Raw genomic sequence first — 20,862 nt, forward strand, 5'->3', positions numbered from 1 at the left:
GGGGCGGAGCGCGGCGTATGGGGGGGGGGGGGCGCGTCTGGCGGGGTGGGGTCCCCGGGGGCACTCCCGGTGCCGGCACCCCGAGGTGGGTCCCGCGTCCATCCCGCCCCCGGGCCGGGCCGGGCCGGGCGGGGGGCGGTGTCCCGGCGGCGCGGCCCCCCCGCGGCCCGCCCTCCGCTGCCCCCCGCCCCCGCCGCCCCCCGCCGATGCCTTGGCCGGGCGGCGCGGGGGAGGCGCCGGGAGAGGCGCCGCGCTCCCGCCGCGGGCGCACGGCGGAGCCGCTCCGCGCCCCGCCGCCGCTGGGGCCATGCCGGCCGGGCGCCCGGGGGCTCGGCGGCCCCGCTCCGCGCCGCCGCGGGGGCCCGGCTCGCCGCGGGCCGCGGGGGCATGAGGCGCCGAGCGCGGAGCGCGGCGGCGGGCGGCGGCGCCGGCCCTTCCCCTGCGAGCCGCCGCCGTAGGATGAAGCAGCATGAGGATGTGTGACAGAGGCGTCCAGATGCTCATCACCACGGTGGGAGCCTTCGCAGCCTTCAGCCTGATGACCATCGCCGTGGGCACCGACTACTGGCTCTACTCGCGCGGCGTGTGCAGGACTAAGTCCACGAGCGACAACGACACGAGCCGCAAGAACGAGGAGGTGATGACCCACTCGGGGCTCTGGAGGACGTGCTGCCTGGAAGGTACCGGCCGCCCCCCCTCCCCTCCCCGGCCCCGTGGGGGGCCCTGCCCGAAAGTTCGGGGGAGGGCAGGGGCTTCCCGGCCCCCCCACCCCGGAGCCGGAGACCCGGGCCCCGCGTTGGAGCGGAGCGTCCCTCCCGGCCGGTCTGCCCCGCCGCCCCCCCCCCCCCTCCCCGGGCACCGCGAAACGTGCCTGCCGGATGCGGGGTCCGGGTAGAGCTGGGCCGCGGGGTGCTGGGGACCCCCGGAGCGCGGGCACCAGCGCTGTCGGTGGGCATCCTCCCCCCCGGGCATCCCTCCCGCCCCCGGGCACCCCCCCCCGGGCAGCCTCCCGGCGGCGCGGTGCCTGTGCCGGCGCCCGGGGAGCTCGGGGCTGAGAGGCCACAGGTCCCTCTCCCGGCCCCGGGGGCTGTGGGAACGCGGAGCGCTTGGCGAGCGAAGCCCCTCAGCCTCTGCCCCTCTCCGGGTCTCTGCACGCACCGTGTCCCTGCCGCGGGGGGACCCGTCGCACCCGGTGTTTTTCGCTCCGAGCCCCACGGCCACTGCCAGCCCTTCCCCTGAGCAGCAGAGCGGGGCAAGGTGTGCTGCTGCTGCTGCTGCTGCTGCTGCCCCACCGCAGCTGGTCTCCCCCTCCCCCGGGGCCTGCACCCCACGGTTGCCCCACGGGCATGTTCCTCCTGCCCGGCCTCGGCGCTTCGCCCCGCGGCTTCACGCCTGCATCAGTGCCCGGCGGGGGGACCCGGCAGCCGCTGCCCCCCGGCAGCGCTGGCCACTCGGGGGGCGATCCTCACCCACAGCTGCTGGCTGAGATTCAGATGAGCAACAACAGGCTGTGCTGAAAGCGTGAGCTCGAACGGAGCCAGGTGCTGGTACCTGCGCAGCAAAAAATGGCTGGTGGAATCACGCTGGGCCTTAACTTTTAAAATTAGCGGCAGCAGTTGGTGTCCTGTGTACTGGGGGGTGGGGGGACCACCTGCCCTATTGTCCCGCGGGGCCTCGGGGGCATTGGGCTCCCCCAGCTCAGGAACGATGCCTCTGACGGTGGGGGCAAGCAAGCCACAGCGGCCGAGCTGCTCCCTCCACATTGGAAAGTTCTCGGTGAGTCACAGCCATGGATGCAGAAATACCCTGTCTGTTCCTGGTGCTCGGTCCTAAACCCAGTGGAGTCAGTCGGAGCTTTCTTATTGATTCAAGGAGGGTTTGGATCATGCTCTAATTCCATAATAAATAATTTGAGATAATCTGTCTCCCCTCTTGGGCTGAGGGAGCCAAGGAGGCAGCAGCCAGGGCTGTGAAAGATGGGATCGCTGGAGGCATGAGTAATTTCCAAAATTCTTGGGTTTGCTGGCTGTATTTTTTTTTTTCAGCTAGTGTTTTATGTTTCCCTCACTGCGATAAATCACTGCTTTGGAAGGAGCTGGTGAGGCCCCGGTCTCCTGGGCACGGTACACTCAGGAAAGGGCTTAACAGTGCCACACCAGAGCTCAGAGCTGAATCACAGTCCCTCGCCAGAGCCCAGGCGCGGGGCTGGCGGCAGTAGGGCACGTGCCCGCCATGGGGCTCATCGCTCCCCGCTGCATGTTCTACCCCTGGGCCAGTGCTCCAACAGCTGCCGGGACGGCTCGGCACAGTGCCGTGCTGGTGGTGCTTGGCCGTGCCTGTGGCACAGTCGAGGCCTGGCGCTGGGCACCGGCTCTGTCACCCTTTGCGTGTGCATGAGAGCGTGGGTGGGCAATGGGGGCAGTGGGGGGGCATGCAGCACCCCCTCGGTGGCTGGTGGGGAGGGTCCCAGCCAGTGCTGAGGGTGAGCACCTGGTGCTGTGACAGTGCTGGGGGGACGCGGTGGGGCTGCTCATTGCCCTCCTGAATTTTGCTGGAGAAATGTGCTGGTGTCTTGTGGGCTGTTAACTGATGCGATGCTGGGAAGGGAAAATTTCCCTCATCCAAGCTGTGCAGAGCTCACGCATGTTGCGGGTGGAGGAAGGACAGTGCTGCAGTGGGGGCTGAGGTTTCCCCCGCAGCCCAGGATCGCTGCCGCAGCCCCCGGCCACTCTCTCTGCCAGCGTACCCTGTGCCGGGGGGGGGGTGTGTGTGTACTGGGTGCCGAGCCCCCACACCCCATACTGTTACATGCAGCAGGTCCTGTCTCATTCCTGCTGGCAGGGCCTCATTGCGTCTCTTAATTTCTGTACACTCATATCTGGCTTGAAAAACGGACAAAGGTTGCACTTCATCATCCTGCGCCAGGGGTGAACGTGGTCAGTCGAAAGAGCCAGTTCTCCTGTGGTGCAGAAGATGCTTTTAGCACTGAGGAGCGCTCTCTGCCCCTCGGGAAGTACCTCAGCCTTGAACTTTCTGCCCTTAACGGGTGTTTAAATGTGTGCAACGACAGAGGAATGAAGTGGCGAACTCCAGTCGCTCCTCTGGCTGAGTGTGAGTGGCAGATGATTAAAATGACCGACGTGAGCGCTGGGTGCACGCTCCGTCGCAGATGCTCTTTAAATCCATGTCAGTCACTCACGCGCAGCGCCTGCGTGGGAGCCGCTCACACCACGTGAGCGTCAAAAGCCCATAGGCGAGAGCGGATAAATCTTGAATGAAGCCACCGCAGACCTATGTAGAGACACCCACGCTGGAAAACACAAATTAGTGGTTGACTCAATATCTGGAGCCCAGGCAGGCGTTCCCAGACTGCTGGGCTAGGATAGCCTCTGTTTTAAATTGCGGCGTTTGAATTCTAATTATCACTTTTACAATATGCGAATACTTAGTAGGTGTCTTCTTGTACTTCCCGCTCAAATGTGACCAGCGTTTGTTGGTGCGTGTCCCGCGTGGCTCTTTGTCGCCCATTGTTTTCTGCTGTGACTTCCTCGTTAATGCAAAAGGTAGGGAAATGCACGGCACTTCAGGGGGAAAGCTGAAGCTGAGAAATAGCTGCTTGGGCTTGTGTTGTTTTTTGGAAAGTAAAAGAACTTTGGTTTTCATCAAAGTTAATTAAATTCAGCATCGTTAAATGCAGGGAGCCTTCTTGTCCTCCCCGCTGCGTGGTATAGATTGGGACTGGCTCCATGGCATCATGTGGCTCTGAAGCAGGCAGAAGTAGCAGGAGGAGTTGGCCAAGGCTGCTTGAAATAACATATTTTAAGGTGATGTGGTACTTTTCCTTTCCTCCTTCGTTTCACTCATCAGAATAAACTGCTCTGGCATTTCTGGAGGATGGCAAGCGTTACTCTGCCTGCCTCCCTCCCCGAGGAGGCACAGCATCCTGCCGTCCCTCCGGGCTGTCCAGCTGGGGGGCAGGCAGGGCGGTTGGCAGAGGACACATCTGCCTGTGGTTCTGTGAGGACATGGGGACCCAGAGCTGCTCCTCAGCTGAGCTGTCCCACTCAGACATGTCCCAGCACCCCAGCGCTGTGACCCCCGCCGCAGCAGCAGCGCAGCCTTTGCCAAGCCGGTGACCCTTCCCTGCCGAACCTGCAGAGCTTTGCCTGCGGTTTGGGCATTTGGGGGGGCTCTGGCTTCAAACAACATTGTGGGTGTTGTCAGCTGGCCCCTGCAGCCCACGGGACTTTGCTGAGCCATTTCTACACCTGACCCGCAACTCCTGCTGGGCTCCCGGTGCATTGTAGGTAGATGGTCTGCCCTGGAGACTTCAGCTGAGGGTGGCTGTGCCATGTCCCCAGGCTGGCTGTTGCGTTGGGAAAAGAAATGAGCTGCTCAAACTTCCTTTGAACATAAGAAATAATAGCTGCTAGTTGGTCTTGCAACTGTTTTCCCTTCTTTCTGCATACTAGTCTGGTTGTACGGCTGTGGGTCGCTTCAGCCCCCTTAGCTGCAGCATCTGCAGGGAACCTCTTCGCGTGGTGCTCCGCCACCGCCCCAAGCCCCTTCTGTGCTGCTGAGCGTCAGGGTATCATCTCCTACACCCAAACTGTAACTTGCTCTCCTCATTCCTAACTGCAAAACCTTAGACTTGGCTGTATAAAAATGGCCGTTGCCAAACGAGTCCGTGGTACCAAGCTGCCCAAATTCGCCTGACCTACCTCCATCGTTCATTAATATTGCAGTCAGTCTTTTTTCTGCCGTTTGCCTCTTCTACACACAATTATTTCATGTTTTTTTTAAGACTCTTGATAAAGACATTGTTATAGCTCAGCACTCTTGTGTTAACAGGTGATCTTCTGAAGAAATATCCCATCGGATGACAATGTACAATCTCTGCAATCTGCCTCCCGGTCCCTTTAATAAAGCGCTGTTGATTCTGCATAATACTGGTCTTTTACTTTTTCAGGAGAGCTAAATCAAATACCCTGTGGAACTCTAAATGTATTATGTTACTGACTTCCTTTATCAACTGAATTTGTAACCATATCAAGAAAAATTTATGAAGTTTGATAAATCTATTTTCCGCAAGGCTGTTTGACATTTATCTCATCCCCCGGTTCCTCCTTGCCGCTGCCCACCTCAGCTAACCCACAGGCAATGCTGGGGAGGCAGCTCCTACCACTGCCCATCGCCATCACTCGTGGCATTAAACCAGCTTTTCCCATCTTTGAGAAATTCAACAGAATGCCAAGGTTTATTAAAATCCATTTATATCTTCAAAAAACTCCTCAGCCTATTCTCTGAACACTCTTGGGGGAAAGTTCTCTAGTCCTACCAGTTTCATGTTTACACTTCATAGCCGCTGTTTAGCATCCTGCCTAACTCCTGGCGGAATACAGGAACCTGTTTGTCTCCAAGTACAGAACAGAAGTATCTGATGAATAAATAATTGTGTGTCACTTCTGCTTCATGACTGACAGTTGCACCGTCATGATCTGATAGTGATTTACATCAGCAGTAAAGCTCCTTTCTTCTAATGAAAGAATTCCTCCTTGTTTTGCTTAAACCTTTGGGTTGCAGGTTTATTTTAACTGATCCCATCAGCTTCTTTATCAGCCGCGTGCGTGTCCTAACTGCTACTTCCAGTCTCAAAAGCCCTAATTTTTTATTTTTTAATGGCAATCTTCAGTTCCCCTTTCAGCAGGCTCATCGGGATGCCAGGGAAGTGCTCTGCCCTTGCCCCCGAGTAGCAGTTGTGCCTCTGCGTTCACGCTTTTCCCCCAGCTGTTTTTGTCCATGGTTGCTTTTAGCTCTGCTGAGCTGAGCTGGTTCGCACCGAAGGCGTTAAATTGGGCTGGAAGCAGCTGCCTCTGGACAGCCACCAGCTCTTCCCCTGCTTTCAGCTCCTCTCAGTCCTTCTGAGTGAGGCCAAGCAGAGAATTTCCCCAAGGTGACAGCAATATTGTTTCTGTTAGAAAGTTATTATCTTTAATTTTTAAAAGCGCCAAGCAAATGTCCCTGAGATTGCAATCATCCATGATAGAGCACTTTTTCTCGCTACTCATTATAGGTAGGTATTTAAGGAGCTGCTCATCCTGTTCCTCTGTCTGGTTGGTGTCTGTAATAGATTCTCATCAACAACCCATCTTGCAATTGAACACTTCTCCACGGTGCTCTTGGTCCGGCTTCACGGTGCTGCCAGCGGTGCTGGTGCCATGGCTGCCAGGCTCTCCGTGTGCAGCTGCGCCGACCTCCCTGGCAGGCGGCTGCTCCAGCCCGCTGCCCCGACAGCCCTGGCACAGCCCCCCCCGCTGATGCCACCGCTCGCAGTGCTGTCCCAGGGATGCCCACCACCTCTGGCGAGGAGAGCCCAGGAGTAACGGCTGTGCAGAGAGGGACTGCATGATGTGGGCTGTAAGCATGGGCTGGAGGTGATGGAGGGGGAGACGGGACCCATCTGTAACAGCATGGGAGGCTGGGGGAGGTGAGTGGGGAGGGGTTACGTGCTCTGCTTTATATGAAAGCTAGGAGCTGTCGAGTTAACTTCGGTGGAAAGTAGACGATGGAGGCATCCAAGATGATAGCGGTGAGCGAGGGTGAAGAGGGACCAGTTCCCCATTTGAGAACAGCTGGTGAAATCACCACGCTGAGGTCTGACCCCTCCACCCCAACAAGCCTTTCCACCAGGACAGCACTGAGGAGGGGCTGGCCAGGCGCCTGGCACCATGGTCAGCTGTGCCACCAGGGTCAAAATGGGATGGAGCCAATGCCATGAGCATGGGGCTCTGCGAGGTGTCACGCACGATGCCCCAGGCATAACCTCTGACCTGGGAAATCCCTGAACCTCGCCTTGGTGGAGGATGTACTGAGTAAACCCTCATTACTGTTCTCCAATAGAGAGGGAAATCGGGCTAGCTTGACGCTCAGTCTGCTCCAGACCCGTCATCATCTTGTGGCACGTGGCCAAATGCCAGAAGCCATAAAAATCCTTCTGGGCAGAGAGGGGTCCTAGGCCGCTGCCAGCCGGCAGCGAGCCTCCAGGCAGCCGTGCCTTCACATCTCGCTGCTCTGCGGAAGGTGCCGGCAGAGGAGCCGTGCTTCAGCTCGCTGCCACCCGCTCTGCTCTGAGAAACTGCCACTTTGGGCAGGAGGTGCAGAGTGTACCCTTCTGGGATGCTGCAGTATTTAGCTGGACAAAAATCCCATTTTCTGGGGTGGAGTAGAGAGCTGGTTCCCACATTGCCTGTGAGCAGCACGTGATGAGTAAAATGTATGCTGTGAACAGCTCAGAAACAGGCATTTTATTGCTGCATAGGCGTGGTGCAGAGTCTGTCATCTCAAGAGCTGTTACTGCTTAATAGGGGTGGAAGTCTGAATTTGAATGAGGCTCAAGTGGTGGGTTTTTTTCCCATGCAAGGTCACTATCTCCATTACGGCTGTAAATAATTGGGGATGGCTAATGAAGACTGCAAGCCCCAGTGCTGGGGCTGGCAGCTGGGAGCGTAGCTGTGGTTTGGGGGAGGATGCCCCTCGGACCGGGCCGGATCCTCCACAGGGAGGTGGGGCGCTGGCACAGGCTGGCCGGGAGGTGCCAGCGGATGACGTTTGCTGAGAGCAGACAGGGAAGAGGGAAAGATGCTTGGCTCCGCTGCATGGCCTTTGGTAAATCACTTCCCTTCTCTCTGCATCCCTTTTGCCTTTTGTAATTTGAGGCCAGGTGGATTCCTTAGTGTTTGTCTTTTATAGGGGTCCTGGAGAGGCACACAGCACTGCTGTGGCTGGGCCATGGGGTGAAGACCCTTCCCTGTGCACCAGCACAGCCGGCCTGGACCGTGCGGGGCTCTTTGGCACAGTGGCTCAGGGTAAAGGTCCAGGTGTGGCCACCTGCAATGCTCTTCAATTGCCCATGCTGTTTGGGATGAGATGAGGTGAGAGAGCCGTGGTATTAAACTTGCTCAATGCTCCTCGCATCTCAGTGGTTACTTTTCACATGGATTTCACCATGGAATTTTAATGAACACAATGTGCACTTCATAAAGAGACATTAACCTGTTTTCTCAGGAAAATCAAAATTGCTCCTAAACTTATATAAATGCACTAACCCGTAAGTACGGAGGGGGGTTGCTCAGCCGCTGCCCGCGGGGTCCCGCTTGGCAGGGAAGGTTAATCCCTGGCTCACCTTGCTGTTGAGTGTCTCTGGCTGACTCATGACCATGCACTGGCAGGATGCAGATGCGACGGATCCACTGTCATTAATGCACATCAGCGCTGGTAGGTGCTGAGGGTGAGTTAGTCAAAGACATTGGAGGGAAAAGGTGCCCACCTCATTCACTGAGTCACTCCGAAGCGCCATGGGGAGATGGGGGGCGAGCAGGGCCATGCCCTTGGCGAGGGTTTTCTCCATGCGCTGGTGACACTGGAGGAACTGGGGAGGGCTCCTGCCCGCCCGCTGCCCTGCTCCCCCGTCAGTAAGGGCTGCAGTTGTGCTATGACATCTAAAACTCCCTTCAGTTTTTTAAATTACATTTGTAAGCTGGTGTTTGACTGCATTTTGTGTTAGTGGTTGAAGAGGGGGTTTCACATCCCTTCCTAAGGGTCCATGGGTGGGTTTGCTTTGGCTGACACTTCAGGCTCAGCACCTGAGGTTTTCCATAGCTTTTCTCTGGGGTGAGGCACCCCGGGAACGCATCCATTGCCGCTCGCTCTACACAATCCCACCCCTGCGGGCTGTAATGAGCTGTGGCTCACTTTAGGGGGACCGCAGCAGCGGGCATCTCGAGATAACGTCTTTGATTAAGAAGACACCTGCTGTGATAAAGAATGTCAGTGCCAGGGTGACAACTGGTGTCTTCTCCCTTGGCTCGCGCGTGCTGACAGCTCTGCGGCGGCTCCGGGGAGGACAGGTTCCGCAGCCTGTGCCGAGGAGGAGCAGCGGGCTGCATCATCGCACAGCAGATCTGTTACACAACCCCCAGCGTAAAACACTGCTTGTGTCATGGACCAGTGAGTCGGCCCCGGGGACTTGGGGCTGCTTTCCAAAATTTTCTTGTTTTTACATTTGTATTATCTTTTAACCATCTACTTGCAGCAGGTATTTAACAGTATCTTCAAAATGAAGAGTTCAGGCTAGGGTATGCTTTGTGCTTTGAAGTGTCCCATGTCATTTGGAGTGATGCTGTTGGAGGCAGAAACGCGTCAAGTCCTCACCATCCCTGCCTGGACCAGGGGCACGCTGCGTGGCTAGCAGCATGCCTCTGCCTGGCCACTGGCTTTCCATGGTAAAGCTGTTGAGCGATGGCTTCGCTTGACTGGTCTAGTCCCTCGCTTGTCCGAGGAAGGGAGGCATGCAGAGCAGCTGGCAGAAACAAAGGTCTGCTCACTCTGCAGTCTCTGGAGAAACATGAGGACAAGGTGGGGTTTCTACATGTGTATTAGCTCACACTCCACAGCCAGAGCAGAGCCAGCTGCCTTCAGCAGGACCAGAAAACCCGTCCAGTTGCCCTTAGCAGCTCTGCATCTGGGCCAGCGCCGGCAAAAGGGCCAGATTGTAATTGAGTCGCTTTTATGGCAACTTGATGTTTTGCATTTGTTTGCACATCGTTTGTAATCAGGCTCCCAGAGGTGGGTTTCCCACCCTCACTGCGCGCCGTGGCAGGCAGCCTCAGCAGCAGGGCTGATTCGCCATCATCTAACCACCGTCTCAGTTCCAAGGGTTTACAAGGATGTTAGTGCTACAAGTGCTGCGATCCGGTCCTCCATCCCACCTTTCCCCATTGCTTTGGCTGTGCTCTTGCTGATGCCCCCCCTGCACCGGGGCTGCTGCCACCCCAGGGCTTGCTTGCTTGCCCGAAGGAGAAGACACGGAAAGATCTTCTCACAGCAGGATTTTGCTCCCTTTTGAGGCATGTGGTGGGACACCTGGGCTTTGCTCACCTCCCTAACCCTTGCAAAAATCACTTGCACGCTGAGTGAAGTGATTGCATTTGACAACAGGCTTGAAAATACCAGGGTTTTTCATAGTCATCATGGGGAGAGGCAGGAGGAATGACTGTGACTGCTGGACGGGTGATATTGCATGATGATTTCCTCAGATATTGCCTGTTTCTTATCTCCTGACACCACAATCTATAGACAGACCTGGCACTGTCAGGCTGCAGAGGATGGCTTAGCTGTTCCCACATCAGGTTGTTAGGAACTGTGTTGTTGTATTGTGCAAACAGAGTCATAAAGAAATGATAAGGCAGGTGAGGGAAGGCAGAGGGCCGGCGGGGGAGCAGGAGCAGCACCTCCTTGCCATCCCACCACCCTCACTGGGGCCTTTGGGCATTTGCTTTTTGCCAGGCGGTTTGTACTGAAGGAGGAGAATTGGGCTGGGACAGGAGCCCGGGGGTGGGCACAGGGCACGCGGGGGGATGTGCGACCCCCCCGGCCTTTCTGAGGGCAGCTGGGAGCCTGCGGGGGTGTGGGCATTGCCATACACCCCGTGGGACTCGGGCAGTGGAAAGCAGTGACAAAAGGCAGCATTTGAGGGTGACATTTGTGTTTGTGCCTCTTGAACACTTGCATTTCCAATTTTGCTGGTGATTTGGTAATTGTCCCCTAATTATACCTTTACTCTCAGTGCGTGCCTGGAATCACAAGGGGAGGGGGAAGCAACCCCCAAAGAGGCTACCAACAAGCAACTACCCTTTTAAATTACTCCTGATTTTAACTTATTAAAATCAGCGTTGGCTTATGCTGCTGGCACCTGCATTGAGGCGCTGACATCCTGCAGAACTGCCCTGGCCCCAGAGCTGGAGAGACTGGGCTCCCTCCTGACAAGGGAGCAAAAACCCCTTGGGACCAGCCTGTCCAATGCTTGGCTTGATGTTAAAAACCAACTTACAGTTATTTTTTGCAGCTGTCAGAGTGCTTTGATGCATCAGCGTTATCAATTGCATCACACGACGTCATCGCATGAGCAATTGCAAGGGGCTGCGAGAGTCACCGGCTGCCTTGCCTCTGGGCTGCCTCCTGCCCAACCCTGACCCCAGGGCTGCTTGCCTGGCTGGGAAAGGTCACTGTCACTTCACGGGACAGACTGCGATCTCACGCTGACTTTCCCGGCTGTCCTGAGCCCATGGCAGCTCTGGCTTTGCCTTACCAGCCAGCCCAGGCAGTCGTTTCTGCCAGGCTGCACAGCATCTTTGCCAAATCCTCCATTTGCCTTTACAGCCTTGCTCAGCTGAGCAACCTTATCAGGGTGCAGCAGCTGCACCGCGCGGCTTCACCGGCGACGCTGCCGCAGAGCGGGCTGGGGGAACAGGGACCCCGCGAGGCAGCAGAGCCGGGTCCCCTCCGGACGGGGACCTGCTGCCCACCCCCACCAGCCGGTGGCCTGGCAGCAGGCTGCCGTCCGATGGTGTTGGGAAGCCTCTCGCAGCCCCGGGGCTCCTTCTCTCCGTGCCAGGAGATTCTCTTGTCGTTCCTCAGCATGCTTTAGCCAGGGATGAAAGTGGTTTCTATGCATTAGTCTTTGGCCTTCCATCCAACATGAAAAGCTGAAGGATGAGAAGAGTGATTGTGCCTTTCGTGGGAAGGAGGAAAGCAGCAGCCTGGGCTGTGGGACCTTGTAGCTGGGGGAGAAGTGGGAACCGGGTCTTCTGTGTCTGTCAGTGAGCAGCCCAAGTGCTGTCAGCAAGGGCGCAGGGGTGGCCATGAGGCCAGGGGCAGGTGGAGTGAGTATTTTAAATAATTTTAAATAATAATAATATTTTAAAATAATATCTACTCTGCATACTGCTGCAACCAGCCCTGATGCCCACTGCTGCTGCAGGAGGCCCGGGAGCTGCTGCAGCCCTCCAGCCTTGGCCGGCAGCCGGAGGAGGGCAGGCCCCCACTCCCAGCAGGGACCACCAGCTCATCCCCTCAGGGCAGAGGCACCCCCTTGGCTGAGATTCTGTGCATGCCTATAGACGTGTGCCGTATGGCTTTCCTGTTCGTCCTAGCTCGCTCACGGCTGAGGTGAGAGACAGACATGTCAGCGCCTCCGCCCGTGAGCCGCACTCCCGCGGCACAGCCCGTCTGCAGGCAATGAGCGCTCGGCCTGGGGAGCGAGTGGCGCGGGGTGCACGGGGCTGCTGCAGTGCAATGGCCCCCAGCACCAGCCCAGCACTGGGTACGTGTGAGCTGCGCTCCATCACCTGCGGGTCAGCACAAGCGCAGCACGTGTGAAGCGGCAGCAGCTCGGTGTGTGTGCTGGGTGTCATGCCTGGGATGCTCGCTGCACGATCTTGGAAGCAGCCCTTGTGTCTGAAGGGCTGCTCAGGATCCACAAGTTCACATGTTTAGAAATTATTTGTATTGTTCATTTGGATATATCTCCCCCCAGGATGAGAAGTCTTCCAGAAAATAGAAGCAGAACATCCCATCGGCATCCAGGAGCTCTGTTCCTCGGGGTCTGGGTTTTGTTGTGATCAGCCCCGCTCACAGCACAAGCTCTGGCAGTGCTTTCGGCCAGCTGGGCGGCAGCACTGTCACCTCCCGCGCAGAGCCTATTTCCAGGGCTGTGCCGAGGGCTGTGAAATCCCAGGCTGTGCACAGCTCCAGCTGAGCACCCAAAAATGAGCAGACACTTGCGATCTGCATCTCTCCAGTCCTTCACTCCCCATCTGTAAATTGGGGATAACATCACCTGCCCCGGCTCAGTGCAGGAGCCAGAGGAGCCTCTGAGACACTTGGGCGCTGCCAGAGCCAAACGGGGAGCCCGTGGAGGGGCAATAGTTCCTTCCTGGCAGCTGGGAAGGTGAATGAGGCTGGGGGCCACACACTGAGCGGCGAGGGCAGATAACAAACACAGATCCAGCAGAAAGCAAAGTGCCCTGAGGGAGCTGATGGAGGTGGGAGCAGGCGAGTGATGGGAAGTGATAACGCAGCAAATACTGGTAACCCAACATACACAGCGCCTGGCCCCAGACTGTGCAGACCCCAGCCCCACTGCCTTGCCCTCACTGCAGCTTTCATCAGCTCCTTTAGCCAAAACTGCTGGTGCATCATCAAGAGCGAGGCTGGTGTGTGCTGAGTGTTAACCAGGCTGGAGATGCTGGGCTGCAGCTGGGACTGACCCATTAAAAGGGCTGTTGTGGGGCACCACTTTCCCTGCAGGGATGTGCAGTGTGGGCTGAGCAGTGCTGAGGGCGAAGCAACGGACCCTGGGCACAAGCCTGAGCTGAAAATGGGGGAACTGAACCCCTGGAGGCAGCCCCGGTAAGTGCTGGGTGGCAGGACTGGAAGGCTGGTGCCGCCGGGCTGTGCCAGTGTGGCAGCTGTGTCCCAGGAGGTTTTCTGCATGCCCGGGGCTGGCAGGGATAACCCCTCCACTTGCTGTGCTGTGGGGCACAGCCCTGCTGTCCTCAAAGCTGATGGCAAAGCATCACCTGGCTTCCACAGCAGCAGAATGGGCTCTTCTGTGTAATTTAATGCAAAGTAGGAAGAAGATGGAAAGCATGGACACGAGCTGTGAGGCTGTCTGCTTGCCCATCCATCTCAGGGTCTTTTATGTTTTATTTCTCTCCCCCCTCAACCCTCTCTTTGGTGGCTGCTGCCTCCTGGAAGGGCAGAGCCACGGGGGAGCTGGGGCTGTTTCAAAGCCCCAGGGTTGTTCTAGCAAAGTGCTTTTTGTGGTTTGAGTCACATTTGGGAAGCTGGGGGAAGGCAAGGCTGGTTTATGGCCAGGGTAATGGTGTGAGTGGCTCGGGGACCCGCAGGGCAGTTGGCCCAGGTCTGACGCGTGTGAAAACAGAGCAGGTTTGTAGCCAGGAACGTGGTCCCATTCCCTGCCCCAAGGGTGGCCAGACACGGAGCCTGCGGTGCCAGGGCTGCGGTGTGGGCAGGGGAAGGGAGAGCCTGGGTCAGAGGAGTCCTGCACGCTGCCTGGGGGTGGGAGGGTGCTCGAAGGGCCCGGGGAAGCTCGTTGCAATGTGTTGGGGTCTCTCGGTGCTGTGAAATCCCAAAGCGATGGATGGTGGAGAGGACACACCATCGTCCTCGCCACTGCCCCCAGGCAGGGGGCACACTGCCAGTTGGCACTGTGGAGGAGTTCCCCATGGCAGAGCCCTCCCGAAGGCAGCGGGGCAGGGCGCTGCACGATGGAAATTGCTCTGAATTTCTGGAAAACTTACTAGGGCATAGGTGAAAAGCTTTTATTTCTTGGAGGGGGAAGGCAAGATTGGCATCACTCCCTCGTTCATCAACAAGGTCCTCTCCTAATGCTCAGTCTGTAGGATAGTCCCTTTTTGTTCTCCCAAAAAAGCCAAGAGTGAAACTATGGTGCTACTCTTGAATATCACTTTTCCCCATCTGGGGCGTTGGAACTGGCTTCCTGGGGCTCTCTTCCCCTCCTGCAGATGGTGAGGAGGCGGCTCCGCATCCCAGCAGGCAGCAAGCTAAATTGGTTGGCACTGGATGTGCTCCGGTACCTGCGATAGTGAGTGGGGCTGAGCCGGACCTTGACCCCGGGTTACGCCAAGTGCAGCGAGCCCAGTGCCAGTGGGGTGAGGGGAAGTGGGGAGCCTGTGGTGGCAGGCTGCCAGCACCCCCAACTCCTGCACCAGCAAACATGCAGCACGATGCCCACTGAATTCCCTGAAATAAATAGGCTTTGATGGATTGAGTTCCTTTTAGCGCATCAGCTGTAAACTTCAAATATTTATATCGTTAGGGAGATGTGACAGAAGTATATATATGTATATATATAAAACAGGCAGGTGCTTGAGTGGCAGTCACGTATTTGAAGTTCAAATACTTACCTTCAAATCAATGCTATAAAAGAGGAAGAAAAAAAAATAATTTAATATCACTTTTGCAAGGAAAACAACCTACCGAGCCTCCTCCCAGGCTAAATGTGCTTTAAAGATTGACTGTGCAGCTGTAAAAACTATTGATGAACTGTAAACATGAAAAGATCGCCTTGCTCGTGGCCTGTCAAAAGCATTAGGTTGGAAATGCTCTGTGCTCTGCTCCAGCATGACTCACCGAGTCCTCAGCAAATGTGTTTATTTGTAAAGATCCTTCTTTCAGAAATAGTGACCTTTTTAATGCCTCGTTCAGTGAGCCTGGAAATTTGAAATTGCCTTTTGGCAACTTGCTAGTCTTGCTGAAGCTCTGACAGTGCTTTCCATGGCGATTTACATATTTTTAGCCTTGATATTCTGCACTGTGGGGCTCCTTTGGAAAATGATTTGCTTTTCACAGCCCTCAATGCAGTTCAGCATCTGCAGCGCTGGGCTGAGATCAGGCTGCGCAGAGGGCACGGAGCCGCTCGCTCGTCGGTCGGGCTCCTTACAGCGCCTTCTGAGCCTTCTGCCTTTTCTTACCCTCCCTGGTTTTATTAACATCCTTCTTGCAAAATGGACCGTGGTATTGGTCACAAATTTGAGCAGCTGCTTCACCTTGAAATAGGGAATAAAACTTTGTTATTCCAGGCTGCCGTGCATCAAAGCAGCAGGTTAGCTCCTTTGCCCATCATGCTTCTCATCACCCACTCGCCTGCCCCAGCCCCGCGCTGTGCTCGCCAGCACGAAGCCCCCGTTACCGGCACAAAGCCCCCGTTGCAGTCCACTGTCAGTTGCACCAAAGCAAATTTGGTGACCAGTGATCTCATAGTTCTGGGTCCGTGGCCTGTCTCCTGGTTCCTGGTCCCCGCTTGTGCCATCAGATGCCAGCCTGAGTGCCCAGGGCCGTGGTGCGAAGGTGGCGGCACCGCTCTGCGGGTCCAGGGCGTGCTGCAGCCCGGGGAGGGCAAGCGGCTGCATCCCATCCCTACTGCGGAGCAGCTCCATCCTCACCCTTCTGGGGAACTTCCCAGCGAGGCATTAAGCACTGCTGCTAATTGCTCAGTCGGCTCCTTCAGCATGTCTCTTTAAGTGTTGGGATGTGAATGTGCTGAATATGAAATGTCGCAGTTGTAATAACAGTTATTTAACATTTCTCAGTCCTGTGACTAACGCTTCTGCCATTTGTGTTTGGTAACGGGCGATAGCATTGCTCCTTTCTGTTGTTGTTGTTCATCCTAATGCATCGGGGAAAGATGTTTTGATGGTTTTTCTACTGTTTGTTTGCGTCCTTTATCGGTGCTCTACAATTTCTAGTTGCTGATTTATATTCAGAGTTATGAATATCTCCTTTCTTCTTTCTGTTGGGCATGTTTTTATTTTTATAGCTGTTTACATATTAGCCAGGCAGTTTAAAAATCTGATGCAAACTCCTGTCGCTGTTATGAGTTTTGGGGTAAAACACTCTTAAATCATTCTCTATTCACAGTTATGCTTTTATGCTTAAATCCATTCTCCTAACTGATTTGGCTTATAATTGTTTTCTGCTCTGTGAATTGACCTTCTGAAGCACTAAGAATATGTGCTAGTGCCTTGGACTTGCCTCTGTTTGCCTGTAAGAAGCGTAATCAAGTCATGATTGCTTGGACTTGAGCAGCAACTAGTTTTTAATTCTGTGATCCATTCCCCTTCAGCTGTCAACACAGAGTCTAAAATAGCACTCCCCTGTGCGAGATGCCATGCTTCAGAGCTATGAAATCGTCATTTATAGGTTTTTAGAAATTCAGAGGACATTTTAATACTGGCGAAGTGAAACCTCCAACTTCCCATCATAATGCAGCTTTCTCCCTTATTTATCATACACGGGTGCTCCAGCAGCCTCTGGGATGGTCTGAGCCCTGGCACAGCTCGGGGTTTGAAGCAGACACCAGAGCACCCCGTACCTATAGATTATCTTTGAACTACCGGCAACTTGTTTAACCAGAGGATCCTGGGGTTTTCCACTCTTGACCCTTGTTTTTCCCACCTGGTCCCTTCTGGGCAGGTTTTACCGTCAGTTTCCAGGGTTCTGGCCATGTCTCTCTGTAGGGCTCAAACACCACATGGGTCAAACTCACTCCAACAAACAAGCGAGTCCGGATCCTTCTGTTAATTATCCCAGCTCACCGCTGGGACATGCAGGCAACTGAGGGACTGCCTTTTGCTTTCTTGGTGTGTTCTGTTCTCACCATCTTGATGATGTGCTGGAGGAGAGATCGGTTGTCCCTGGTTCCTCCCTCCTCTTTTTCTGCTGGTTTAATGCCTCTCCATCACTGGCTGCTGCGATGACCAGTGACCTCCAGCTCCAGCCTCCTCAGGGTGGGTTCGGGAGCTGTTCGTAGCAGTGCAGCTGCGTGTGAGTCCCTGCTGCAAGTTTGCTGACACAAAGCCTGGCACTGGAGGCTGAAGATGGACCATGTCGATGGGGAGCTTCAGTTATCCCACAGGCTGCAGAAACAGCGCCCTGAGAAGTGACATGGAAATGGAGGTAGTGCACACTGTGAATGATGCTTTTTGGAGGGGCTGGTCAGTCTGGTAAGGGACTTGATTTAATCATCTCGGGGACGTGGGATGCAGGACAATTTGGTGATCAGAGTGGCCTGATGAGGTACGATGGCTGCAAACGTGATGTAGCTAGTCTGGAGAGACACCAGCAGTGAAGAAGACAAAAAAATACCATTATAGTGAAAGATCAAAGGAGAGAAAAAGGCATCATTTGATGTATAGAAGTTGTGTCCAGAAAGAGAAACAGAAAAAGGCACGTATTTCAACAAGTTAAATGAGGAGCTGTTTTAAGGCAGGCAGAAGTGTTTGTGAAGGACAACTTGCTGAAGGCATAAAAAGCAATAATAAAATCTTTACTCTCAAACATGTCCCTGGCCGCTGTAAGCCCGGTGTCTGGCAGGTGTCTGTGGCTCGGGGAGCATTGGCTCCCTGCGGGGAAATGGGGGGATTTCTTCCCGTGGCTGCGGCTGCAGCCCTCTGGGCAGGGCAGGGCTCTGGGCAGTGGCAGGAAAAGCGGGGTTTGGGAGGGGGGTGGGATGGGAGCGGGTCCCCAGGGCTCTCCCCAGGGCGAGCACACCATGCCTCCGGACAGGTGTGTGAAACTGGAGTTTGACAGTGGGGTGAAGCTGGAGGCTGGACATGCCTGCTGAGCTCTGGTTGGGGGGTGCCAGCGCCCCCCTCCCCCCCACCATGCTCTGCCCATGGCTGAGGGTAATGTGGCCAATGGCATTTGCATCCTTCTGTCCTTGTCTGCAGCCCACGGGGGGAAACAGTAACCTGGGGAAACATGAAGAGACCCCTGCGGAGAGCTTTCGGCTGCACCAGTTCTCAGCAGTGATGGGATGGGGGGAGGGGGGCTAACACGACCCTCCCTTCCCCCAGTGGGCACGGGGCTGCCCCCCTGCGGGGTGGATCTGCTTTCCCAATCCTGGTAGTGAAAAACCTCGGGATCCAGGAATCTCGTGGGACTGAGCTGGCCACCCCTATTACTGATAGCCAAAGGTGAAGCTGGAAGGCAAACCCTTCCCAGAAACTCACCGGTTAATCCCAGTGAATCAGAAATGTTCGTTAAAGGGAGAGTGGGATCCTGCCCTGATGGCATCTACGCGGGGGGGATCCCGGTGCCTCTGGCACAGGGATGCTCAGCCCGGGCCCGGGCTCCCACTCCTGACCCGTCTCTTACCATCAGTGTCTCCAAACAGGCAAACAAACAAGAGATTATTATTTTTTCTAATTACTAAAATTGTATTAATTTAAACGGATAAACTCAATCAGTGAAGCTCATTAATTTCTAGCACATGGCTTATTTATGCTGATTCTGGCTGCTCCACCACTCATTTCACTATCATAGGAATGTCAATTACCTTTTAAAATAAAAATCAATGTTTATTCACTGTTAAAGATAAAACATGAAGTGGTTTCCTTAGACGTGCTGATGAGCACTCTCCTCCCCAGCCCGGGCCGAGGGCTCCCAGCGTTGGCAGCCAGCTTGCCCGTTGCTGTTGGCATGCCATGGAGGGGCCAGCAGTACATTGTGCGCTGTGCTCACCCTGACCACAGCACCCAGTGCCTTCCCACCCCGTCCTGGCCGGGAAAGCCTGGCATCTTCCTGGGAGACAGGTTTGCAGTGGGGCATTTCCCTGCCATGAGCACTCTGCCAGTGTGGAAGGATGGAGGGAGGAAGGAAACCCATGGGAGTGTGGGGGGAGACCCTGGAAGGAGCTCCAGTGCATTACCTGATTACTTTTATAATTGAGAAAAACAAAGCTAAACCCTTGAAGCAGAGCGCTAGAGATTACCCATCATTTTCAAACTTTTTTTCCTCTATTATTCAGAATTGTTTTGCTTTTCTGAACTGCCTTGTGTAGGTTGCGACAACCCCACAGATTCCAGAATGGGAGATGATGAGTCACTGTCAAAATGTAGATTTTTTTTTTTTTTTCCTTTTAGCAATGCTGAGGGAGTAAAGTCTCTCTGACACACACCGATCACTGGCACCTCGCAGGCTAAAACTGGCAGAAGCTCCCAGTCCACCCATGGGTGTGAGCACCTGGGCTGCACCCACGGCTGCCCTGGTGTGTCCCCCGTGGGGATGCCCATCACAGGCAGCGTGGAGCTGGGTGCTGCTCCCCAAACCCGCTGAGCTGTCGGGGATGTGCAGGAGGCTCAGTCCTTGTGCTGCTGTGCGTGTGTTGAAGCGTGTGCTCGTGCTGGCCTCGGCGTCCAGCCGGCACCGGCACCACAGAGCCCACCTCTGCCACCTCCTCCCTGTTGTGCTCCTTCCATTTGACTTGGGTTTTTTCCACTGATGTTTTTTTTTTTTTTTACAACAGGAAAAAAGTCCTTCAGAAAAGGCATGTCTGTGTAGGTGACTCTGCTCAGACACAAACCACCACCGCAGAGAGGGGGAGTGAGTGTGAAGTAGAGATAGAGCCAGATTACGCTGGTACCCCAGTGGGAAGCTGGTGTGGGGCTGCTGGGGTGATGGGGATGTGCTGGGAGGAGAACTTGGTCTCAGGGAGGAGGATTTGTCCCACTGGCAGGTGGTGGGGAGCCCAGCACCCACCCCGAGGAGACTGCTGCTGCCTAGAGACACTAACACAGAGCAGGGGACTTTTTTTAAGTGAATGTGTGGATTTTGCCTTAATTGAGCTGCTCTCCAGTGGAGTTTAAGCAAACAGATGTATGTGTGAAGTGCTGACAGCTCATGGTCTGAGGGACTTGATGGTGCAGACAGGTCCCTCACGACTCCTCAGGGTTTCCCTGGCTCTGGGAGGTGAGGAGACCCCCTCCTCAGGCTGCGGGCATCCTCGGCTCCAGCAGCTCTTCCAGCTGAGTTGCTCTGAGCCGTGGGTCCGGCGTGTCGGTGGCTGTCCCACCGGCCCTCCCTGATGCTTTCTGAGCTGCTTGTGTTGTCTTTGAAACCAGGCTGTGTTGAAGACTTGGTGATGTGGGAGGTGACCAAGATGCTGGGGGTGGCCAGGACCCCTGGAGCCCTTCCCTGGCACACGGGACGGAGCTGCTCAGCACCAGCTGAGCCAAGCCCTGGGCGCTGGGGGATGGCCAGGTCTAATGTGAACCTGAAACCCTGGAGCTCTGCAGTCTCGCACCAGGGACCTTATGCAAAGAGCCTCAGGGTGCCTCGCGGAGCGTGAAGCTGGGGAAGGGAAGGCATACCGATGAATTTCTTTCCATCTCTCCAAGCATCTGGGAGGTGGGTGGGAGGTAAAAAAAGATGAGCCCTGAAGTTTTTAATTCCTTGGAGATATTTAGGTATCTTGCTCTTGTTACTCAAGAGAGTGCAGAGCCTGAGCATCTGAGGATGTGCTGCAGGCTCGTACCCCAGTGCTTGCCAGCTAAGCTTGGAGCTCTGGTTCTCCAATGAATATTAGTTTTCAGAGAACTTAAACCATAATGACCCCACCACTTCCTCCAAAGGGATTTGGCATCGCATGGTGCCTTTAGGAAAGTCATTACGCAAACCACAACTCGGGAAATAACTCAC

The 20,862-nt window shown here is 55.4% G+C and overlaps 1 protein-coding gene across 1 annotated transcript in view; it reads left to right on the forward strand.

Moving 5' to 3' along the window:
* Window positions 1-348: 348 nt before the first annotated feature.
* CACNG3 (calcium voltage-gated channel auxiliary subunit gamma 3) overlaps window positions 349-20,862 on the forward strand; it is a 32,767-nt gene continuing 12,253 nt past the window's right edge. Inside the window, exon 1 of the mRNA XM_005229037.3 lies at window positions 349-680. Coding sequence (XP_005229094.1) covers window positions 470-680 — 211 coding nt within the window. The 5' untranslated portion in view covers window positions 349-469. The remainder of the gene's footprint in view (window positions 681-20,862) is intronic.

This window comes from Falco peregrinus, chromosome 5, assembly GCF_023634155.1.
Source record: "Falco peregrinus isolate bFalPer1 chromosome 5, bFalPer1.pri, whole genome shotgun sequence".
NCBI lineage: Eukaryota > Metazoa > Chordata > Aves > Falconiformes > Falconidae > Falco > Falco peregrinus.